The following is a 25130-nucleotide window of genomic DNA, read 5'->3' as shown; positions in this document are numbered from 1 at the left end:
TTTCTGTGTTGTTATATTTTCATAGGTTAGCTCATTTTGTTGTTATGTATATATCAACAGACTATGTAATTTATGAAAGATAAAGGTTTATTTACTTTATAGTTTTATGGTCTAAAATGTCTGAGATAATGTTATCAATACTTGGTAAGGGCTTTCTCAATGAGTCACAATGTGGCATAGTGCAGTGCCACATAAAACAAGTAAATCAGAATTATCAGAGAAATTTGATTTTTATGAAATAACCTCTTTGGTGATAAACCATCCCATTCATGAAGGCAGAGACCCTAGGATCTTCTATAGGTTCCATCTACAAATACCACCAACCTGTGAACATGTTTTCTTTTTTATTCAATTTACATCCCAATTGCTGTCCCCCTCCAAGTCTCCCCTCTTACAGTTCCTCCCTCCAGGCCCTCTTCCCTTCTCCTCTGAGATAGTCGAGGCCTTCCCTGAGTATCCCATCACTTTGGTGCATCAAGTATCTGCAGGGTTAGGCCCTGCTCCCACTGAGGCCAGACAAAACAGCTGCATTAGGGGAACAGATTCCACAGACAGGCAACCGCTTTAGGTATAGCCCCTACTCCAGTTGTTCAGGATCCACATAAAGATTCTGATGGGTGTAAGATGAAATCTCACAGTGGTTTTGAATTGAATTTCCTTGATGACTAAGGATGTTGAACATTTCTCTTTTTTATAAACATTTTATTACATGGAATATTTAAGCCCAATTAAATACTTTAAAGTTTTTGTTTCAGGTGCCAATATCAAGATGATTTCTGGTCATAAGATACTTACTCAATCTGAAAATTAATGTTATCTGTATTCATGTCAAATTAGAATATGTCACATTTTCCACAAAAGGTTGGTTATTCCTCAATAGTGGTTACAGAATACCCCTACATTAAACAAAACATTATACAAGAACCACAATAGAATATGATCATTCTAGTTAAAGACTGATAGAGAGATGGCTAAGTGGTTAAGAGGACCTGTTGCTCTTACACAGGACCTGGGTTCAGTTCCCAGAACCCATGATTCACAGTCATCCATAACTTTAGTTCTAGACTAAAGCACTCTTCATTCCTGTTGCCCATGAACATTTCTTCAATTGTTTCTTGAACACTCGAGATTCCTCTGTTGACAATTCTCTGTTTATCTGGTACCCATTTTTAACTGTGTTATTTGGTCGTTTGGAGTCTCATTTCTTGAGTTCTTTATATATTTTGGATATCAGCCCTCTATTGGATGTAGGGTTAGTGAATGTTTTTCCCAATCTGTAGGTTGCCATTTTGTCCTATAGACAAGGTTCTTTGCCTTAGAAGCTTTTCAGTTTCATGATGTGCAATTAATCAATTTTTCTTAGTGCCTGAGCCATAAGTGTCTGTTCAGAAAAATTTCCCCTCTGCCAATATGTTCAAGGCTATTTCCCACTTTCTCTTCTATTAGGTTCAGTATATCTGGTTTTACATTGAGGTCCTTGATCCACTTAGACTTGAGTTTTGTGCAAAGTGATCAATATGGATCAATTTGCAATCTTCTACATGCAGACTGCCAGTTAGACTAGCACCATTTATTGAAGATGCTTTCTATTTTCACTGTATAGTTTTGGCTTCTTTGTTCAAGATAAAGTGTTCATAGGTGTGTGGGTTTATTTCTGGTTCTTTGATTCTATTCTATTGTTTGACTTGCCTGTCTCTGTACCAATATCACTATTGTAGTAGTACAGCTCGTGGTCAGGGATGGTGATTCCTCCAGAATTTCTTTTATTGTTGAGAATTGTTTTCACTATCCTGGGTCTTTGGGGTTTTTTTTCCATATGAGATTGAGAATTGCTCTTTCGAGATCTATACAAAATTGTGTTGGAATTTTGATGGGGATTTCATTAAATCTGTAGATTGCTTTTGGTAAGATGGCCATTTTCACTATGTTAATTCTACCTATCCATGAGCATGGGAGATCTTTCTATCTTTTGATTTCTTCCTCAGTTTCCTTCTGTAGAGGCTTAAAGTTCTTGTCATATAGGTCTTTCACTTGTTCTGGTAGAGATACACTACTTGCTCAGAGGAGGAGAGGAGGGGAGATATGGGAAGGATTGTGGGAGGATGTGACTGCACGGAGTGCAGTGAGCTGGATGCAAAGTGAATAAGTCAAAAAAATAAAATTAAAAGAAAAATGGATATGTTGTGCCTTCATTTTCATTAAATTCTAGAAAGTCTTTAATTTTTTTTCTCTGACCCAGAGATAATTGAGTCGAAAGTTGTTCAGAAACAGTGTAGCCTTCTGGTGTTTCTCTTGTTAAAGTCCAGCTTTAATTCATGGTGGTCTGATAAGGCATTATTTCAATTTTCTTGTATCTATTGAGATTTGTTTGTGACCAACTATATAGTCAGTTTTGGAGAAGGATTCATAAGATGCTCAGAAAAAGGTATATACTTTGATGTTTGGGTGAAATATTCTATAGATGTCTGTTAGGTAAATTTCATTCAATATATCTGTTAGTTTCATTATTTCTTTCTTTAGTGTTTGTCTGCATGACCTGTCAATTGATGAGAGTGAGTTGTTGAAGTCTCCCATTATTAATATGTGAGGTGTGGTGTGTGATTCAAGCTTTAGCAATGTTTCTTACACAAGTGTGGGTGCCATTGTGTTTGGGGCATAGATGTTCAGAATTGAGATATCATCTTGGTAGGTTTTTTTCTTCTGATGAGTATGAAGTGTCCTTCCCTATCTCTTTTGATTAATTTTAGTCAAAAGTTTATTTTATTAGATATTCGAATGACTATTCCAGCTTTCTTCTTAGATCCATTTGTTTGGAGAACTCTTTTCCAGCCCTTTACTCTGAGATAATGCCTATCTTTATTTCTGAAATGTGTCTCTTGTGTGCATCAGAATGATAAATCCTGTTTTTGCATCCTATGTCTTTTTATTGGGAAATTTATTCCGTTGATGTTGAGAGATACTAATGACCAGTGATTGTTACTTCCTGTTATTTTTATTAGATATTTTCTTTATTTACAGTATATTTTTTTATCCCCTTTCCTAGTTTCCCCCCTGAATCCTCCTATCCCATACCCCTTCCCCTTGCTTCTATGAAGGTGTTCCTCCACCCATCCACTCCTACCTCCCTGCCCTGGCATTCCCTACACTGGGGCATCAAGCCTTCACAAAGCCAAGGGCCTCTCCTCCCACTGATGCCTACATATGCACCTGGAGCCATGAGTCCCTCTATGTGTACTCTTTGATTGGGGATATATTCCCTGGGAGCTCGGGGGGGGGGGTCTGGTTGATAGATATTACTGTTCTTCCTATAGGGGTGCAAACCCCTTCAGCTTTTTCAGTTCTTTCTCTAACTCCTTTATTGGGGACCCTGTGCTCAGTCCAATGGTTGGCTGCAAGCATTTGCCTCTATTTGTCAGGCTCTGGCAGAGCCTCTCAGGAGACAGCTGGACACATGCTCTACTATTTTCATAGTAGCCTTATTTATAATAGCCAGAAGCTGGAAAGAACCTAGATGCCCTTTAATAGAGAAATGAATACAGAAAAATGTGGCACATTTACTTCCTGTTATTTTGATGTTGGGGGTGTTAGTGTGTGTGTGTGTGTGTGTGTGTGTGTGTGTGTGTGTGTGTGCACGCGCGCGCACGCTTCCCTTGTTTTTGCTGGTATGGTATTACTTATTCCCTGTGCTTTCTTGTTTGTAGTTTTCCTTCTTGTATTTTCTGCAGGGCTGGACAGATATTGTTTAAATTTGAATTTGTCATATTGCTCTGGTTTTTATTGATTGCATTCTTTAGAGGGCCTTAGCTACCTGGATGGCTTTAGTCCCTGGATGTTTCTGTTGTAATAGTTGTTGAGATGGGGCCTAACCTCAATGATCCTGATGTGGCAGGCCTCTGATGGGTATCCTTGGGCTGTATGGTTCTGGACCTGCAGGTCTGATGATGGTAGACTGAAAGGTAGTGGAAGAATTGGGGTCTAGGGGAGAGATCAGGTGGCTCAGGGCAGCTAGGTGTGCCCCAGAGGATTCAGTGGGTAGGGACAATGGTTATGGGAAGGAAACATAGCCTATGTGCTTTTAGACTAGCAGGTCTGATGAAGGTGAGCAGAAATGTGGCAGGATAGTGGAGGGAAGATTAAATTCTTAACAATTGAAATTTGGGGTAGATACCAATAGCTCAGAAAATTATTAAAACCCTATTTATTTTGACTATTACCCAAATAATGCCCAGAGTTATGCAAACTGGCCTATTTCGAATTTAACAACCTGTGCTGAAGAAGTGGCTTAGTAGCTAAGAATGTTTGGTGTGCAATCATGGGGACTGGAGTTCAGATTTCAGCATCCATGTCATTATCTCCAGCCCTAAGTGGAGGTGAATACAAGTAGACTTCTTGGGCTTACTGACTTCCAGAAGAACAGAGAAAAGCCTAAGCACCAGGTTCAGGAAGAGACCTTGCTTTAAAGGAATATATGGAGTGCTAAGATACTCAAACACTTTCTAGCCTACACACACACACACACACACACACACACACACACACACTTAAATAAATAAGTGAACAAGCAAGCAAACAAACAAATAAATAAATTGTAGGATTTATCAACCTACCTTGACTTAAAATATCAGTGACATTCTTGTATGACATGTTTTTAGTGGGTAGAGATTGGAATTATTTAACATTATTTAATATAATACTACATTTATAACTTAGTATTTATTATATAGCAAAGAATACAAATAGGGATAGTGTCAAAAATATACACGTGAAAGACTAAAGAAATCAGGTACAGTCCTACATCTTAAGGATTATATGGATACATTTTAGTCAACCACAAAAACAAGAACAAAACATCTCTACAAGTCCTTCTGTAACTTCAGTCCAGTATTGGTTTGGTTGGGGAGAGGGAGCTGGGAGAATAGAAAAAGAGACATATATGTGTGGCATACATTTATGTGTGTATGCATGCGGCTGGGTGTGGTTTATGTTTGCTGGTGAGCCTGCATGTATGTATACATGTGTGGACACCAAAGGTTGACATCAAGGCTTTTCCTACACTATTCTCCATTCATTTACTGAAACAAGATCTCTTGGTGAACTTGGAACTAAGAACTCAGCTCCCCTAGTTAGCCGGTTGCCCAGGGAACCTTCTATCTCTAGTCGCCGAATGGGCTGATTATAACCAAGCCTTCATGCTTGTCTGGCTTGTATGTGAATGTCGGAGATCTGAACTTCAGTCTTTATGCTTTACAAAGAGTACTTTATTCATTTGAGTCAGCTTCACAGACTGTTTACAGAATTCTTAACTAGGATAGGACATATAACTACATGATCAGTTGTAGCCCAAATGCTAATGTAAGCAGCAAGTACATATAACAAAAATCATTGTATTTACATTATATATTTAAATTAGCTATCTATGCTCTTGTGAACTGCCCCACTTTATTCTATTCACATTTGAGTGTCCATACTGCCTAAGGTGTACAATTAGCATCATTGATTGGTAGCTATGTGAACATTCCAAGAGGTAAATTGTTAGTTGTTATTCTGACCATGAGACTCATCAAATACAAACAGGAACTTAATGAGAATAACTACACTAGCATGGTGTTACAATATAGTATAAGCACTCAAAGTCTCCCATTTCTTAGATCATACCTCAGCGACAGGGGAATAAGATAGGTTTGACTTTAATGTCTAATACTCCGGCTCTGTTGCTACACAAAACACCTTCTTTAGACCAGAGCAGTAGAAATCACAGTCAGAAAACTAAGCCATCCATGTGAGCAATTACTTTCTCTGCCATACCCACTCCTGAAATAATACAATGACGTGTGCATCTTCTCATGCTTTATGATGGTTTCCAGGGGTCGTGTGGTGAAAAGCACTGTTTTCCCAGTCATTTGTCTCTATGTGATTGTCTAATCAACATTTCAAAACTACCTCGGGTCTTCAAATAACTACTTTTACAAGGATATTCCCTGCTTTCTTTATTTGTATTTGCTCCTCTAGAAGACGTTAGATTTCTTCACGTGGGCTATAATCATTTTTGAAAATGACTGTGGTACTCTATTTTCTGTATGGCATTTAGGGAGAAATTGGAAAAGAAATGTACATCATCAAACATGGAGAAGTCCAAGTCCTTGGAGGCCCTGATGGTGCTCAAGTTCTAGTTACTCTGAAAGCTGGGTCAGTGTTTGGAGAAATAAGGTATCTTAAAAACTTCTTGTAAATGTCTAAGCCCATTATTTGTCATAAGACAACAACTGTAGGTTATAAAATATATAAATTTCTACTCGAGCTTATCAAATGCCTGATATTTTGCTGACAGCATTGGAAATTAAGGTTGTTCACATTTGTTTCACTGTTTTTATCCTTCCCCTCCCTCCCCCCCCCAAAAAAAAACAGAAAAAAAGAGCAAGTTATGTTCTTTATTACTGGAACCTAGGTCAGTACCTAACTTGTAACTGATACTCAACATATGGTGAGTTAATATGCACATTCCTAAATGAATAGAAAGAAGAAAGAGTAGTAGTATTATTTAACTGTTAGAAAACTTTTGTTAGGCTAACAAAGTGGTGTGAATAGGTTAGTAATGTGGTCATGAATGGGAACCAATCTGCCTCAATTTAAACCCCAGTTTCTCTACTTTTTTGTCTTTGCTCTTTACTTGACCCTATTCTTCTTCAGTTTCAACATCTTTTCTTTTTTTTTTTTTTGGCTTTTTTTAAAAGATTTATTTATTTATTACATGTAAGTACACTGTAGCTGTCTTCAGACACTCCAGAGAGGGTGTCAGATCTTGTTAGGATGGTTGTGAGCTACCATGTGGTTACTGGGATTTGAACTCGGGACCTTTGGAAGAGCAGTTGGTGCTCTTAACCACTAAGCCATCTCTCCAGCCCCAGTTTCAACATCTTAATAATTAGAGTTACAATAGTATGTATCAAAAAAGTTGGTAAATTAGCTTAATTTCTTTAAAATATTTTGTGCCTCTCATATAATTTTTACTCAAGAAGTATCAACTATTGTTATCTTTATTTCCTACTGGTCAGGAGAATATAAAAACAGAACAGAATAGAATGAATATAATAGAGCAGTCTCCAAGAGCAAGAGTATAAACAGCAAATTTAAACACGATATGTACTAACACTTCCATGAATTATTGCATTTAAATTTATTCATTATTCATTCAAAACAGTTTCCTAAGTGCCTAGCACATGCTGGATTGTGAAGTATCCCTCAAAACTCTGGGAATGCAACTCCTTAATTGTTGAGCTTCATTAAGCTTATGGTCAAGTAGGAAGAAACAGAATAATTACACAATTAATTTACAGGGTAAATTCACACTGTGATATCTTATGAATGCACAAGGCTGTAAGAAACTGATAGGAGATGCTACTAAACTGCCAGTAGTTAAGTATGAGCACCCATTATGAAATATTTGCACTGAGCTTTAAGGCAGTAAAGAAATATGGAGCCATTTAGAAAGAGGCAAAAGTCTAAATATAGGACAAATGCATCTGATCTAGGGATAGGTAAGTCACCACAGCTGGTAAACACTGGACACAGAAGGACATGTTGCAGGATGATTAGATGCAATAATGCATGGAAGTTTTAGTGCATATTGTGTTTCAATTTGCCAAAGACTTATCAAGGGCCAGTTTAGTTAAGGCTTTTAGATCATCATAAGAAAGAGGACTAGCTGAGAAGTGGGATATCATTTGAGACGTAAACAAATGGAATGATTAATAAATAAAAAATTAGAAAAAAGAGAAATGAGCCGGGCGTGGTGGCGCATGCCTTTAATCCCAGCACTCAGGAGGCAGAGGCAGGCGAATTTCTGAGTTCGAGGCCAGCCTGGTCTACAAAGTGAGTTCCAGGACAGCCAGGGCTATACAGAGAAACCCTGTCTCGAAAAACCAAAGAAAAAAAAGAAAAAAGAGAAATGTATATTTTATTCTCCCATCTGAGTACTAACCTGACCATGCTTAGTTTCCACTATTAAACAAGATCATGCAGATTCAGAGCAGTATGGATATAAGTGTGTTGGTCTCAATATGAATGGATATGAGGGAAGGGTTTAAGGAAAAGAACTGTCCAATTTGTATGATTTAAAAGACAACTCCAGCCGGGCATGGTGGCACACACCTTTAATTCCAGCACTTGGGATGCAGAGGCAGGTGGATTTCTGAGTTCAAGGCCAGCCTGGTCTACAAAGTGAGTTCCAGGACAGCCAGGGCTATACAGAGAAACCCTGTCTCGAAAAAACAAAACAAAACAAAACAAAACCAAAAAAAAAAGACAACTCCAACAGAAACAAGAGGGGGTGGGGATGCAAAAGAGAAAACCACATGCACATAAGCTGCAGTGATCCAGGAGAAGATGACAGTGTCTTGAACTACAAAGCTAATGCTTACAGGCAGAGAATAACACACTGACAAGAGCTATTATTGTTATTGTTATTATTATTATTATTTACATTGAGAAAATTGTTATTTCAAATTATCAGGGTCTTTCTTTTTTACTTTCTTTAAGTTTTTTTTTTTAATTTTATGGGAATTGTTTTACCTGCATGTATGTCTGTGATTGTGTTGGATCTCCTGGAACTGGAGTTACAGATAGTTATGAGCTGCCTTGTAGGTGTTGGGAAGTGAACTCAGGTCCTTTGGAAGAACAACCAGTGCTCCTAACCACTGATCCATCTCTCCAGCCCCAAATACCAAGTATCTTGACCGGAATAAGAACAGCTATTAATGGCAAGAAACCTTCCAACCCAAGTCCTTGTGGTTGAGTGTTTGGAGATCTCATCAGACTACAGAAGGCATTTGACTAATCTGACTTCACAGCAATTTAGAAGTCACGTGAGCTTCAGAGATACAAACTGACTTCATATTAATATAAGAGTTTCCTAAGAATGTTGAAGCATATTAGTTTTTTGTTGGTACAACTGCTCTGTTTTTAAAATGTCTTCCTCCTTCTTAACAACTATTGACCTACACTGAAGTAGTGGTAGAAAAAACTTCTTATAATGAACAAGACCTGTATTATTAGTCTGTTTCCTGTTATCTCCTTATGGGAAGTGCTTTCTAAAGTAATTTAATATTTCTGTAATTTAATCATCTCTATTATTATCAAGGTTATAAAATATACAACAAATCTAATCTGAAACATTACAGAAATTAATTAGCTGACCTTCCCAAGGGCTTTATTCCCTGAAAAGTAAAGCCTATAAATATAAGTACATTAATTGCTGATATTATCATCACAGGAGGAAACAGTCTAAGAATAGAATGCAGGTGTTGCTGAGTTAGCAGTAAAAGGAACCCTGCACCCCTGATTTCAGTACCTTAAGTAAATCCCCTCTTTCCCATTTGGTTTCAAACAGTAAGGCCTTCATTCTCTAAGTCTGCAACAGTCTCCCTAACTCAAGGAAAGAAGAGGTCTTTGCCTTAATTCACTTCTTGACTGTCGCTGGAAAAAGAAAAAGAAAAAAATAGGATGTGTTTGCTGTTCCCAGATGCTCATGGACTTCACAGCACATCTGTCTCCCAGCCCTAGGCTCCAGTCATTTCTTCCAAATGGAGGCATGTCTGCCAAACATCCAGACACTAGAAAGATCTTGTCATAGTGTTTACTACTCAGAAAAGCTGTGACCTTTGTTTAAATGAGCTAAATCTAGCACTGTCATGTAGCTTTTTATAGACTTCTTTTTTCTTAGAAGAAAACATAAGAAAGAAAATGATGAAAAGATTTCAAGGGCATTATATATTAATGCAAATATGCACAGCTAAAATATAGACGCACATACTGTCATGGATACAACCAGATCACATTCCCAGTTAATATACAGAAAGTACTAACACCTTATTATAAATAAGAAGAGGAGGAGGAAGAGAAGACAAGAAACAGAAGGAAGAGAAGGAGGAGGAAGAGAAGGAGCAGGTGGAGGAGAAGGAGGAGAAGAAGCAAAAGGAGGAAAATAAGGAGGAGGGAAAGGAGGAGGAGGAGGAGGAAAAGGAGGAGAAGGAACAAAAGGAGGAAAAGAAGGAGAAAGAGGACAAGGAGGAGTAGGAGAAGGAAGAGGAGAAAAGGAGAAGGAGGAGGAAAAGGAGGAGGAGAAGAAAAGGGAGGAGGAGGAGAAAAAGAAGGAGGAGGGAAAGAAGGAGGGGGAAAAGGATGAGGAGGAGAAAAGGGAGGAAGAGGAGGAGGAGCAAAAGGAGGAAAAGGAGAAAGAGGACAAGGAGGAGGAGGAGGAGGAAAAGACCAAGGCCTGTTCTGATTGTATTCTTCTCATAAGTGCAAAAACTCATACTTTATACCACTCATACTTCAAGAACTGATTCAAATGCTATCTATTTAAAGCCATCTTTACATAAACCCAAAACAGATAGTAGCTCCTTGTTCTTTGCTTCCATGGTATTTCATGCATTATATTACAACAATTACTGCTAACGTATAGTTAATTTGTTTATACAGATTTTCAAGAGACTGTATACCATTAACATGTAAATATTAGCAGTTATTCATATCTACATCACTAACAACTATGGTTAAATTGTACATTATAATAGTTTTTATTTATATCCTGCCTGTATTAAAAATAATGACAGCTCCAACCAAGTGATTAAATGTTCAAGTTCAACTATAAGATTATTCACAGGAGGGTATGGAATACAAGTACAACACAGGGCCAGTATGTCTTTAAAATCTGGCAAGTGTTTGAGGCTAAATTTTTGTTAACTAATACTTCACTTTCACAATGACAGAGGTAATTAACTTATAACAAGTAAAGGTTTGCTTAGGCTCATGATTTGGGAGTTCTGCTCCATGATCAATTAGCCCTGTTGCTATTGGCCCATGTTGAGACAGCACATTATATCAGGATCATGTGGCAAAGCAACATTATTTACATTGTGGCCACGGTGAAGAGAGAGAGAGAGACAGACAGAGACAGAGACAGAGACAGAGACAGAGACAGAGAAAGAAGTGATTATATTATAACTGAAAGGGTCTGTGCCCTGACTAGTTTTATGTCAACTTGACAGAAGCTATCATCACTGGAGAGAAAGGAGTTGCAGTTGAGTAAATGCCTCAACAAAATCATGCTATAGGCCAGCCTATATGAAATTTTCTTAATAAGTAGTTGATGTGGGAGGGCCTGTACCTTTAGGAGTGGTGCCATCTCTGGGATAGTGGTCCTTGGTTCTATAAGAAAGCAGGCTGAGCAAGCCAGTAAACAATAAGATTCCTCTATGGCCTTTGCATCAGCTCCTGCCTCCATGTTCCTCCCCTGCTTGAGCTCCTGTCCTGACTTCCTTCTGTAATTGACTATGATATGGAAGTATAAGCCAAATAAACCCTTCCCTCCTCAAGTTGCTTTCGTCATGGTTTTTCATCATATTGTTAGAATTGTATCTAAGACAGTCTCCAATCTAGTAACAAATGTTTTTATGTAAGATAGGAAGAGTGACAGTCTAAAGACTGGCAAGAACTGCAGCCATGCAGTCACAGGCAAGAAATGCATATGCATTACATATACAAGAAATATTGTTCCAGTAGAGCCAATAAAAAGAGCACAGCCTAGCTGGCATAATTTTGATTACAAGTTTGACCTTACTTTGTAAAGTAAATTTTTGTGGATGTAGGGTGCTGTTTGCTGGGAATTTATTAAAGAAGCTACAGGAATTTAACGTAATACCCAAACCTTTATAACTTAATATTTGAAGGTTTAGTAGAAAAAGAAAAAAGGTGTACCTGAAATACCCTGTGTTTCACCTGCCGTGTCTATTCTACACCTAAGACCTATACATCTTTCCTCCTAAGTGTGCCTTAAATCACTGATATCTGACCTTCAATACAGCTGCCATTTTGGGTAGTCCAAACCACCTCCACATCTAACTAGAACTCTGACCACATTCTCCACAACCCTGCCTCTAATCTGCAGTTGAATGATTATGGAAAGCATTGACCTGATCAGATCTGTGTCTTTCTGCCCAAATGTATACCTGCTACTCTTAAGATTAAGTGCAGAGTTCTCATAAAAAAAAAAAAACCCTGCAGCATCTGACCTGGCTACCTGTCTTCTTCAGGTTTCATGTTTAACCCATATGTCCTGCTAATCTTTTCCAGTTCCTTGACTGTGCCACACTGTCTACTTAAAGGGAATTTTTTGCACCTGTTGTTAATTCTGTCTGCATATTCTTCCTGCCCACCTTCACCACCACCCTCCTTCTCTACACATCTCCGTGTTTGGAGTCTTCCTGAACCTCCCAAGTTTTCTTGCTTTACTTCTTGTCAAACTACATTCACATTTTTGGACCACTTATCTTTGTAGCTGGATGTTCATTGGTATATTTATTTCTTCATCACCCCCTCCAATCGGAAGTACCAGGGCAACTACCTACAACTGATCCCAATGTGTCCCCTGCCTCAGAAGTCCTAAAGGAACTAGGAGAACTAGAATCCAGCACACAGTCCTAGATCCCTCTTGGCCATAAGCCCTGGCTTCCATGATCAGTCATGTCCATGCAAAAAGGGCACTCCTGCCTAAGATTTCTATCCATGGTACTGCCTTTCCCAGAAATACTGCATTTCTCTAGTTTGTGCAAACACTGAGCAGGCTCCCAAGATCTTATTAGACACCACATGTAGTTTGGCTTACATTTCTTCCTCAGCCTTTAAGACATTGTTTGGCCTATAAGTGTATTAGTTATTAGAGTCAACAAACCTTGACCCGTGGGAGCTCTCAAAACCTGAGCCACCAACCAAAGAACATACACTGGCTGGAACAAGGCCTGCTGTCACCTTTGTAGCAGACAGGCAGCTCAGTCTTCGTCATTGTCCTGTCTGACCTCAGTGGGAGAGGATGCCACTAATCTGGCAGGACCAAAGATGTCCACCTTTCAGAGGAGAAGGGAATGGGCAATGGGGAATTAACTCGGTGAGGGGAGGAACCAGGAGGGAAAGCAGTGTTTGGATAAATAAGTAAACAGGAAAAAATTGATAGTTGTTGAATAAATAAGTAAATAAATAAGTGCATAATCTTTGATAGTACAAATACCCATCCATTTTGGTCGTGACTATTAATAGGCAGCCTTGTGGCCTCTGTTACTACTAAAAATAGCACCGTTGGAGGTATCTTTGTAAAATTACTTCATTGTTCTTTGAACTCATTTCTTTCAGGTTCATTCCCCAAAGCGAAATAAAGTAGGTCAAAAAGTAGAAGCATTTCTGTAATTCCTCAAGTATATGAGCAGATAATTTTCAAAAACAATGAGCACATGTACAATCCAATTAACAATGTATAGCTCTTTCCCTCAGCATTGCTGACCTTGCTTTATTTTTTCCAAATTGTTTTGCATTTTAATATAGATTGTTCCAATTTGCATTCCTCTAAATAGTGTGGGGAAGAGAACAGGTAGTCAATAAATATTTGCTAAGTGAGTTTCTTTCCCGGGAGCCAATTCCTGTCCATAAATGTGATCATTTACCGTCCACGGTCTGCTCACTCTCCCACTCCTCTTGACAGCACACAGTAGGAGCTTTCCGTAGAGCTGCCTGGTCTAGATCACTTGGTTTCTAGTCAAAATATTTAAGGACTGACTTTTCTGACTGAACTGCATATTCTGATGAATTCTTTTTATTTATGTTAACTTCATATCATTGTGAAAAGGTCAAATATTTCAAAAGCTAATTTTGAATTTTTCTCTTCACTCTGTTTTTATTTTTCCAGAACAGTGTTTAAAGAGGCATACCAGAGAAACAGCTAGTTCTTCAGAAAATTCTCTTTTGTATTCCTAGGCTTAGTGAGAATATGTGTTACTCTTTTTTTTTTTTTTTTTTTTTTTGTAATGAAAAAGTATTTCTACCTTTTATGAAAAGTAGAAATAGTGGGTATGTGAATTAGCAAGAATAAGAATACCTGACATTAGGTAATAAATCCCTACATTTCCATATCTCAAATAGGAAAAAACCCTGAATTTAAAAATCGACTTACTACTTTCACCATGACCTCTGTCATGTGGTCTCTGTCTGTACAGAACCCTTTTTAACTCACCATATGTCTATGAAAAATTGTACAATCAATATTATTTCTACACATGTGTTCAAGATCTCTTGAGAAATAACTCAATGCAAGGCTAAAGTAGGTTCTTTACTGCCATTTGAAATAACATTCAGGGAACTTTTTTTTTTTTTTTTTGTGTGTGTGTGTGTGTGTGTGTGTGTGTGTGTATGTGTATACATGTATGCCACATGTATGCAAGTGCCATGGAAACCAGAAGATTCTCTGGAGCTGGGGTTTCAGGTAGTTGTGAGCCATGCTAGGAGTCAAAGTCAGGTGTTTGGAAAGAGCAGCAAGTGCTCTCGACCACTGAGGAGTCTCCCTAGCGCCATGTCAGACCTTGATATATGTTGATGAAACAGCCTGATTTTTTTTCCTAATGCCTATTGACATGTATGTGTGATTAAGAACAATAGCAATAGTAAAATTAATATCACTGTAATTTTCATACAAGGACAGACCCCTTGACTCGAAATTAATTCTCATTTTGGATTTTGACTGTCTTGATAAAATCTGTGTTGTGGTGTGTGTGTGTGTGTGTGTGTGTGTGTGTGTGTGTGTGTGTTGATGTGATGATACAGACACGTAAGTTTGTAAATGCATGCATCTAGGTGTTGTTGAACAGACCCCAGAACAGGACATTAAGTATCATCCTTGGTCACTTTCCCCCTGACTGCCTTGAGACAGTCTTTCACTAAACATTTTCATCTAGGTTAGTTGGCGAATGAGCTTTCAGGATCTGCCTATCTCTGTACCTCAGAGCCAGGGTTACAGACACCCCCAGCCTTACCTGTTCATACCTTGGGGGTTTTATTTTTTAACATGGAAGCTGAGGATTTGAACTAAAGTCCTTATATTTTCAGAACAAGCCACCTTCCTAACCTAATTCATTTACAAATCCTAACCATGGCAAGAAATTACTGACCCAAATTAATGATATCATTAAGCAAGAAAACATAGTAGCTTAGTTTTGAAAAGAAAAGCACTTTTGAAATGAAAAGCTTTATATGAATAAATGAAATTGTTAATCACCATGATTCCAAAGAAACAGACTAATGTACTCTCATTCGATAAGTGCTTTCTTAACAAAGCAGGCTTGGAAAGTATTCCTTTGACACTGGAAAGGAGATGGTTATTCAAATCATAAAGTGATGCATGCATCTGTCTCTGTTTCTCTCTGCTCCTCCTAAACCTTCACCCAGATGCTTCATTGTTCATCCACCTGCTTATGGCCAGTTCCACGCTGAAACCAAGACCTGACAGAAAAAAAAAATAGAACCAGATATTTGACAGCTGTGAAATCTAAACTCTGACTTTGTTAAAAATTCAAGTGCACAGAAGTTCTTCAAATATATTTTTTTTTAAATCTAGGCTACTCTGTGCTTGCCATTTAGCATGTACTTGATATCTATCAAAGCACCTGCAAAGAGCACAACACCAGGCAGAGGTGACCCCAGAGCATCCTTTGATGTTTGCTCTCCAGCAAAAGTTTGGTGAGAATGTATTCTTAGTCAAGTTGGAAAGTTGTCAGGGAACAAAGTGTTTCCTGATAAGATTAACAAAGTCCCGGGAAAAGTCCAGAGGTGATCTGAGCTCCTGTCCCCAAATATAGCCCAGCTGGAAATTTGCTTAATGAGAACAAATATTGAAAAGTTTTAGTCTCTCAACAATAGAGATGATGATTTCTCACAGATGACATTTAGAATTAGTTTTATTTCTATTGTAGGAAACCCACAAGAAAGTAGATTTAAGACTAGAAAAGTCTTTATTCTGGAAACATTTCTATTTCCTGGAGTTATCAAAGCATTAATAGTTCTGAGTTGTGTAAGAGAGCAGACTAAATTTATACCTCATGCCAAGACTTGTGGGTAACTCTTGTCTGAAAGTACTTGTCTGAAACTGCTTCCCCCCCCCCCCCTCCATCAAATGTGGCCAGTGATGCATCATTACTGTGCAGAACTCTACAGCATTGATTGGATTAACTCACAAAAACAACTCACAACACTCTCTGGCTCACAGTAAGCACTGGATACTGTTAACTAGGGGTGGTACTGTTATCAATAGTATTAATATTTGCTAGTCCAACTGTCTTCATACATACTTGCTCTTCTCCTAGCTACAAATAGCTTGAGGCTGCTGTTAATCGTCTTTGTACCTTTGCAACCAGCTCATTATGGTGTATGTCATGTCTACATATTCTTTTTGTTTTTATTTTTTTTACACATTCTTCATTTATATATGGTTTTTCCCCTTCCAATTTTATACCGAGTTCTGTATCCTTTCCTAAAGGATTACATGCAATAGAATAATTATTCATATATGATCTCATATACCACAACCTACTTATCAAAGCTTGATAGTGAGTTGGATCTGTAGTTCAGAGGTGGATTTCTTACCTAGCAGGTTCAAGGTCGTGGCTTCAGTCTCCAGAATCGCACTAATAAAAAGATAATCCCATCAAAGGAGGCCATGCTTGAGAATGGTTAGGTCTCAAAATACTGTAAGTGGTCTCATGGATAATTGCAGAGCAACATGAAAGGAGGTGGGTGTTTAGAGTGCACTGTACTGAGTGACTGTGCCGTGCATGGTACTCTTACTGAATCATGTTTGAAAACTATATATATGTTCCGGGCGTGGTGGCGCACTCCTTTAATCCCAGCACTCGGAGGCAAAGGCAGGTGGATTTCTTAATTCAAGGCCAGCCTGGTCTACAAAGTGAGTTTCAGGAGAGCCAGGGCTATACAGAGAAACCCTGTCTCGAGAAACAAAAAAAAAAAAAAAAAAAGAAAGAAAAGAAAAGAAAAAAAGAAAACTATATATATATATAACTATATATATATATACATATACCACTGATCACTGATATTCTATTCTACACTTGTCCTTGTACCAACTCAGAGAATATGGCTTCTTTCTTTCATCATTTCACAGGGTAGCCTTTTTATTAATTCCTTTAGAAGATAGCTCTGCCTATCTTCAAAAAAATATTATTATAGTATAAATGATTTAATGTAAAATTTTTTAAACTATAGCAAAGTTTAAATTTCCAATAAATTTCGCCTATGTTCCGAGTGTTTTCCTTATGTTTCTACACTTAGTGTCTGCTCTTCTGTAGTCTGTTGTCCCCTTTGAGTGCTCCTAAATATAGAGATTCTGCTAGAGAGAGCTGAGTAGGCTGTACACTGTACAAATTCTGGGGTCTCCAACTACACTGTACTTTGTTTAGCACTCAATTTGTAATTTCATGTATAGCAGCCCTGAAGCAAAACTTGAAATAAGTAAGTAACTAGAGACTATTTGCATATTATAGCACTTACTGAAAAAAAAAATACTTGTACACACATACATATGAACAACATATATGCCAAGACTTCTTACACTTTATTTTACCCTTTAACCTGTGACTTTTTTTCATCACCAAATATCTGTAGGTATACAAAATAAGTATAAAAATCAAATATTTACTGGTAATCATAAAATATGTTTGTATGTATGTAGTTATTTATTGAGACAGGTCTCACTTTGCATTTCTGGCTAGCAACGAATTCTCTTTGTTGACCAAGTTGGCCTCAAACACTTAGAGATCCACTTTCCTCTGCCTTCTAAGTGCTAAGATTACAGGCATGCACTATTGTTCACTGCCATGAATTAAAAAACAAACAAACAAACAAACAAAAACATTGTTCGGGTGCAACTGAAAGTCTTTATAATTAGTATATTAATCCATCATTCTTTTGATTATCTGCAATATACCTTTCTGTAAGAATGCCTTGAGAAAGCCAAAATAAGGTAAACTACATTCAAATAATGTGACCTATTTGTATGGATATAACTTTGGTCTGTGTAGTGAGTCTTCAGGAAACTTGGTTACCTACTGTTTAAATATGGTAAAATATCACCTGTGCTAAAACAAACAATTCTTTGTTGTATATATATATATATGAATAGATAGATAGATAGATAGATAGATAGATAGATAGATAGATAGATAGATAATGTCTACCATTTATGAAGGTACAGGCATACTTCATATCTGTGAGGTAAATGTTCTTGTTTATTGCTATATAACATTAAATCCTGGCTGAATATTTGATACCATAACACAGAGAGCATCTACACTGTTTTTAGAGTTGGTGAATATTGTAATTATATATTCTTCAGTGCTTGAGAGTGCAGATTTGCAGTAATACATAACACAAAATGACAAAATTGTGTTTATGAATATTCCAAGAATACTTGAAAATTCTGTCTAATCCCATCCTAAAATTCATTGAAAAAAATTTTATACAACTCAAACATCAATTTTTTAATCAAACATTCCAATGTAAGTTCAATGTAATTCAAAAATTCAATGTGTGATTCTTAGGTACTGAGAACAATGGCAGTAATGATGGTTAGGTCTTTGTTTTCTGGTTTTAAATCCTTATGTTTTGATAGGTTTATAAAACTTTGGTCGAACAGTTAAAAATGCTGACTTATAACATGCAATTTTGATTTGAATCTGACAGAGATGTTTTTGGCAAGTACTTGTCAGTGCTGAGTGGCCTGACCAAAAATATCATGTGATTGATACATTTTGTGTCTGATTTTCAATTAGTTGATGTTGTGTAGTACAACTTTTCCTATTGCCAAAATTTCACAGCCAGTCAACTCAGTCATGCGACCAAATATAGGGTCATAGGCCACAGTATAAGATGCTAGGATATATATCAAATGTATATGTAAATATGAACATATTTACATATGATGTAATGATGAATCTTTTTATTATTTTTATTTTTTTATTAGATATTTTCTTTATTTACATTGCAAATGTTATCTCGAAAATTCCCTATACCCTCCCTCTGCCCTGCTCCCCTACCCACCCACTCCCACTTCTTGGCCCTGGTGTTCCCCTGTACTGGGGCATATAAAGTTTGCAAGACCAAGGGGCCTCTCTTCCCAGTGATGGCCGACTAGGCCATCTTCTGCTACATATGCAGCTAGAGATATGAGCTCTGGGGGTACTGGTTAGTTCATGTTGTTGTTCCCCCTATAGGGTTGCAGACCCCTTCAGCTCCTTGGATACTTTCTCTAGCTCCTCCATTGGGGGCCCTGTGTTCCATCCTATAGATGACTGTGAGCATCCACTTCTGTGTTTGCCAGGCACTGGCATAGCCTCATATGAGACAGCTATATCAGGGTCCTGTCAGCAAAATCTTGCTGGCATATGCAATAGTGTCTGCGTTTGGTGGCTGATTATGGGATGGATCCCTGGGAGGGGTAGACTCTGGCTGCTCCATTCTTTCAACTTAGCTCCAAACTTTGTCTCTGTAACGGCTTCCATGGGTGTTTTATTCCCTATTCTAAGGAGGAATGAAGTAATCACACGTTGGTCTTCCTTCTTCTTGATTTTCTTGTGTTTTGCAAATTGTTCTTGGGTATTCTAAGTTTCTGGGCTAATATCTACTTATCAGTGAGTGCATATCAAGTGACTTCTTTTGTGATTAGGTTACCTCATTAAGGATGATATCCTCCAGATACATCCATTTGCCCAAGAATTTCATAAATAGATTATTTTTAATAGCAGAGTAGTACTCCATTGTGTAAATATACCACATTTTCTGTATCCATTCCTCTGTTGAGGGACATCTGGGTTCTTTCCAGCTTCTGGCTATTATATACAAAGAGCTCAAGAAACTGGACTCCCAGAAATTCAAGTAATCCCATTAAAAATGGGGTACAGAGCTAAACAAAGAATTCTCAACTGAGGAAAACCGAAGGGCTGAGAAGCACCTGAAAAAATGTTCAACATCCTTAATCATCAGGGAAATTTTAATCAAAACAACCTTGAGATTCCACATCACACCAGTCAGAACAGCTAAGATCAAAAACTTAGGTGACAGCAGATGCTGGGAAGAATGTGGAGAAAGAGGAACACTCCTCCACTGCTGGTAGGATTGCAAGCTTGTACAACCACTCTGGAAGTCAGTCTGGCAGTCCCTCAGAAAATTGGACATTGTTCTACTGGAAGGTCCAGTAATACCTCTCCTGGGCATACACCCAGAAGATATTCCAACTGGTAATAAGGACACATGCTCCACTATGTTCATAGCAGCCTTATTTGTAATGATGAATATTAGTCTATTATTTTATTGTAACAAAATACACAGACCTGGACAACTTGTAAGGAACAGACATTCATTTTGCCTTTCAAGTCTCTAAAGTTCTTCCCAAGCAGTGAAGTCTAAATCTGTTGAAGCCTTGAATCATAAGATGGCCAAGATGTCACATGACGAGAGAGCAAGCATGTTGATGCTTCTTAGAAAGCAACTCTTTTCTTTTCCCCTTTTTCTCTTTTCCCCTTTTTTGAGACAAGCTCTTACTATGTAGCAATGGCTAACCTGGAACTTGCTGTGTAGAGCAGGCTACTTTGAAACTCACAATGCTCTATCTCCCTAGTGCTATTTAAGCACCACACCCTAATGGAAGCTCCTTATTTTAATGTCCTCATGACCTCATTAGCTCCCCAAGGCTCCACTTCCAAATACTAATAATGTTTCAATTTAGGAATGGTTTTCTAATACATGAATGTCAGGAAATGGACAACAGGTCTCTGTGTGTGTGTGTGTGTGTCCAAATTTGTAGCTGACTTTTTTCTGAATACATCGTGTCTCTGATATGCTCACAGAAGTACTTCAGTTCCTGCACTCAGCTCTGAGTGTGTAATCCCATATAACAAATGAGGGTTAAAAATTCATTAAGGGGGCCGGAGTGATGGATGGCTCAGTGGTTAAGAGTACTGATTGCTCTTCCAGAGGTTCTGAGTTCAATTGCCAGCAACCACGTGGTGCTTCATGGCCATCTGTAATGAGATCTGATGCCCTCTTCTAGTGTGTCTGAAGAGAACAACAGTATGCTCACATTATTAAATAAATAAATAAATAAATAAATAAATAAATAAATAAGAACAAGATAAAAAAGAATTCATTAAAGAGGTGAGACTGGGGGATTGGGAGGCCAGGAGGGAGGGGAAAGCTGCAATCAGGATGTAAAGTGAATAAGTTAATTCATTTTAAAAAATAAGTAAGTAGGAATCTTCCTAGTTTAACCTCCTTCATAACTGAATGTCACAAAACCATAGTCAGATTCCTGCAGCAGATGATAAAAAAAGTTTTCTGTTTTCAAGAAAAGTGATTAGAAATATTTCATAAACGGGTATATGAAATGGTGATTTAGTTCCTAATGCTGCAGCCTTCTCACATACTGATACTATGTTTTGATGGTGTGTCTCTTCCATTCCCTCTCATTGTTTGAATACATTGTGGAGCTTAATACTTTCCTGGATGAACAGAATATCAAAAAAAAAAAAATCCTTGAGCTATACAAGGTAAGAACAATGAACTGGTCCACGATTAGAATAAATTCCTTTATTTCCTGGACTATTACTCAATACAAGCTTCTTTTTAACCTGGAGACATTTAACTGTACCATCAGCTATTTGTCCTTTGGCATGGAGTCTTTGGGAAACTCTACATGAAACTGTGGATATTAATGGAGGGACCTTCTTACTAAGCAATTTAATGAGTAAAACTTTCCACTCGTGGAACGCTAGAGAAGCATTTTATGGATAAGAAGAGGAAAAAAAAAGATGCTATTTAAAACATTGCTGAGAGAGTTTGGGCAAAATCCATCTGGCAGACAGACTATTTCTTCCGTTCAGAGACTCATCAAGCACTCCAAACGTGCAACCTGTAGGCAAGTTTAATTAAAGCTTGAGAAATCTCAAAATAGCCTGACATTTAAATATGTTATTTCCGCTCTTGCATAGTTTGGCACGCTCACAGAGGTTCTCTGGGTGTAGATTAAGCTCCCCAGTGACATCCTGCCCTGCCTAACTACTTGATTACTCTGTATTAAAAAAACCACAGGAGTGTGAATGAAAACTACTTTATCGAACCCATGTACTTCCACTTAATAGACAAGCAGGAAGACAGATAGAAACTTGGGTAGGTGAATTTGTTAATAATAATAATAATAATAATAATAATAATAATAATTGTGATAGCTAGCTAGGTAGATAGATAAAGCATATAGACACACATGTATAAATTAGTAAAATAAATAATAATAATTGTGATAGATGATAACTAGTTAGCTAGGTAGATAGATCATACATACACACATGTATGCATGGAATGCTGCGTAGATATGTAGAGAGATGGAATGAAATGTGTTTCTTTTGTTTTCTCTGGCAAAAGCAGTCACTGATTAAAGCAACCATTCCTTAACACAGTCACACTGAAGGATTCTAAATACACATATTTTGTTCTGAAGGAGTAGTTTAATTCTTCTGTGGTTTGGAGAGCCCTGGCCTTCCTTTTTCTACCCCCATCTTCACTGTTAGGTGGAGGAAAGTGCCCACCTTATCATTAGGTCGTCTTCCCCACCCTTTTCTTTTGCTCTGGTGTTTGTTTCTTGCTTTACTTTTGGGGTTGCTTGTTTGTCTGTCTGTCTGTCTGTCTGTCTGTTTGTTTGTTCAAGACAATGTACTGTTATGTGGTCCAGGCTGACCTGCAGCTCATGGTCCTGCCTAAGCCTCCCAAATGCTTAGATTATAAATGGTGCCACAGTACCCGATCCAGCTCAGCTTCAGCTGAGCACTTTGCATGATTCATTTTTCTCTCCTTTCTTAGCATAATAACTATTCTTAGCCTGGTTCAATGGCGCATGTCTCTAACTCTGGCTACCCATTCATGGTGCAGGAGGATCACAGATTTAAAGCCAGCTGCAGGTACCCAGAGATGCCCAACCTTAAAAATGAAAGCACAAACAAACAAACAAACCAGTAATTTTTTTTTTCCCTAAAGTGTTCACGTGTAAGTTAGGTCTAAGCCTGCCTTCAGTTAATACTTCACACGTAGAGCGCCCCCTAGCACAGTTCCTCCCTACCCACCCTATGACACTACCAATCACTTGCCCATATTCTGTTATTAAACACACACACACAGACACACACACACAGACACTTACTTTGTTACTGAAATAATCATCTCCTAGATCAACAGAGAATCATGTTTTCTTTCCCTTCATTTGCTCCCTTCCCAGAGGTCTCTCCTTTCCTATGGAGACCTGAGTTTCTGATCTATGCTTTGTTTTTGATTTTTTTTTTTTTCCCTTTGGAATTCTTTGAACACTTTCTGCGGGGCAGGTCTCTTAGGAATAGATCACCTTGGTGTTTGTTCATTTGAAGAAATCTTTGTTTCTCCTTTACTTCTGAGAATATTTTCACTAAATATAGAATTGCAGGTCATAGACATTTCTTTTAACATTGAATGTTTCACTCCGCTGCCTAGAGATGAGATTGCTTTTGGGTAAGAAAACTACTGTGGTCCTGGTCTATGTTTAGCTCAAGTATTTCCCATTTTATATTCTTTCAAGACTTTGTTTTTGTCTTTGGTTTCCTATAGTTTGAATATGACATGCTATGAGTAGTTGAGAGATATTTGTCAATTCCTTTGTTATCCTTTATTTTCCCCTTTTTATTGTTTAAATTTTCACGCATGCACATAACTTGCTTTGACCAAATTAACCCCCATCCAGGTCTCTCCCATATAGCCCTCCCCATTTTCTACTCCTGACTTTATGTGATCTGTTTTAAACCTGCTGAGTCCACTTACTGCTGCCTGTATGTGCATGAGTATGGGGCCATCTACTGGAGGCTGAGTAACCTCTCAGGGATCACATACCTAAAAAAAAAAAAAAAACCCTGACTCTCCCTTCACATCAGTTGCCTATAGGTCCTCTTCTAGGAGTGGGAGCTCATGAGCTCCTACTCATCCAAGCTGGGATTTTTGCTGGCTTATGCATCCAGTCATAGCCACTGAGTTCATGTGTTCATGGTCCTGTCATATCCTCCAAACACTGTTTTACTCTTTGAGACATTTGCCCCATCTTATTCGTTAAATTTAGGGAGTAGGTCTATATATTTACATCTGTGTTCTCCTTAGTCTCTTAGTCCCTGCACATTGACCAGTTTTGAATCTCTGTATCACTAGCCGTTCACTGCAGAAGAGAGCATCTCTGGTGAGGACTGAGAGATACACTAATTATTTATCCCTTTGGATGGTATTCAGTCTCTCAGTTTCTGTGGTTTGAGTGTTTGGCATTAGTTTTGGAAAGCTCTTAAATGTTATGCTAGGAACGTCCCCTGCCACCTTGTCTCCTTCTGGTTTTCCAGTTAGGTATATGTCTCATATTTCAAAGTGATCTCTGTGTCCCTAGTTCAGTTCTGCTCGTTCCTTTTGCTTGTTAGTCTAGAAAGCTTCTGTTAACTTTTATTCAACTTCACGGATTCTTTCCCAGGCCGACACGGTGCTGGGTCCATCAGAAGCATTCTTCTTCTCTGTTACAGCACTTTTGATTTCTTGCATTTTTTTTTAGATTCTTCAAATGTTCATGTTTATATTATATACTTGTTCTTGCATGATTCCCCTTTTCATTATATCCCTTACTGTATCAATCACAGTTTCTAAATTTTCCTGTCTGTGAATTCTAACACCTGCATCATTGACATCTCATCTGTTTCTCGAATATGTTTTGGTATGTAATTTGTAACTGCTGGAAGCTAGAAATGAGAAGCAAGGTAGACGAACACTTAGCATCGGGTTTCACGCTGCTCTGACAGGGGTCTGTGGTATGTATGTTTGTCAGAGCTACAGATGACAAAGGCTTCACACTCCTCTTGCACTCTCTCCTTCTCTTTTAATGACCACACTTACTTAAGCATTCTTCCTCAGAGAAGTTATCTGTCTCCATTGCAATTCACACTATTCTATAGGAGTCTTATGGGGATAAAGAACGGAGGAGAGGAAATCATCGAAGGTCATAGGATGGAGTCTCCACCTTTTGAGGTGTGTGTGAACTATAGCCTTATAGGACTTGTTTTGCTTTCCAAGCTAGAAGGACTGCACTAGGGGAAACCTCTTTCCTCAGCAGGGGTAAGGTTCTAGCAAGGTGTTTCTCCCTAAATAGGAGATCAAAAGAACACTAGACATGAGTAGTTGCAATCACTGTTACCTATTTTAAA

General features: G+C 38.1%; 1 protein-coding gene across 1 annotated transcript in view; it reads left to right on the top strand.

Moving 5' to 3' along the window:
* Cngb3 (cyclic nucleotide gated channel subunit beta 3) overlaps nt 1-25130 on the top strand; it is a 211722-nt gene that overhangs the window by 178688 nt on the left and 7904 nt on the right. The window contains exon 15 of the mRNA XM_085838484.1: nt 6089-6207. Coding sequence (XP_085694610.1) covers nt 6089-6207 — 119 coding nt within the window. The remainder of the gene's footprint in view (nt 1-6088; nt 6208-25130) is intronic.

Source organism: Mus caroli, unplaced genomic scaffold, assembly GCF_978045245.1.
Source record: "Mus caroli unplaced genomic scaffold, Mus_caroli_1 scaffold_6, whole genome shotgun sequence".
In the NCBI taxonomy this organism is placed as follows: domain Eukaryota; kingdom Metazoa; phylum Chordata; class Mammalia; order Rodentia; family Muridae; genus Mus; species Mus caroli.
Note: the sequence above shows the minus strand (reverse complement) of the source record. Positions and strands in the feature narration are given on the sequence as shown.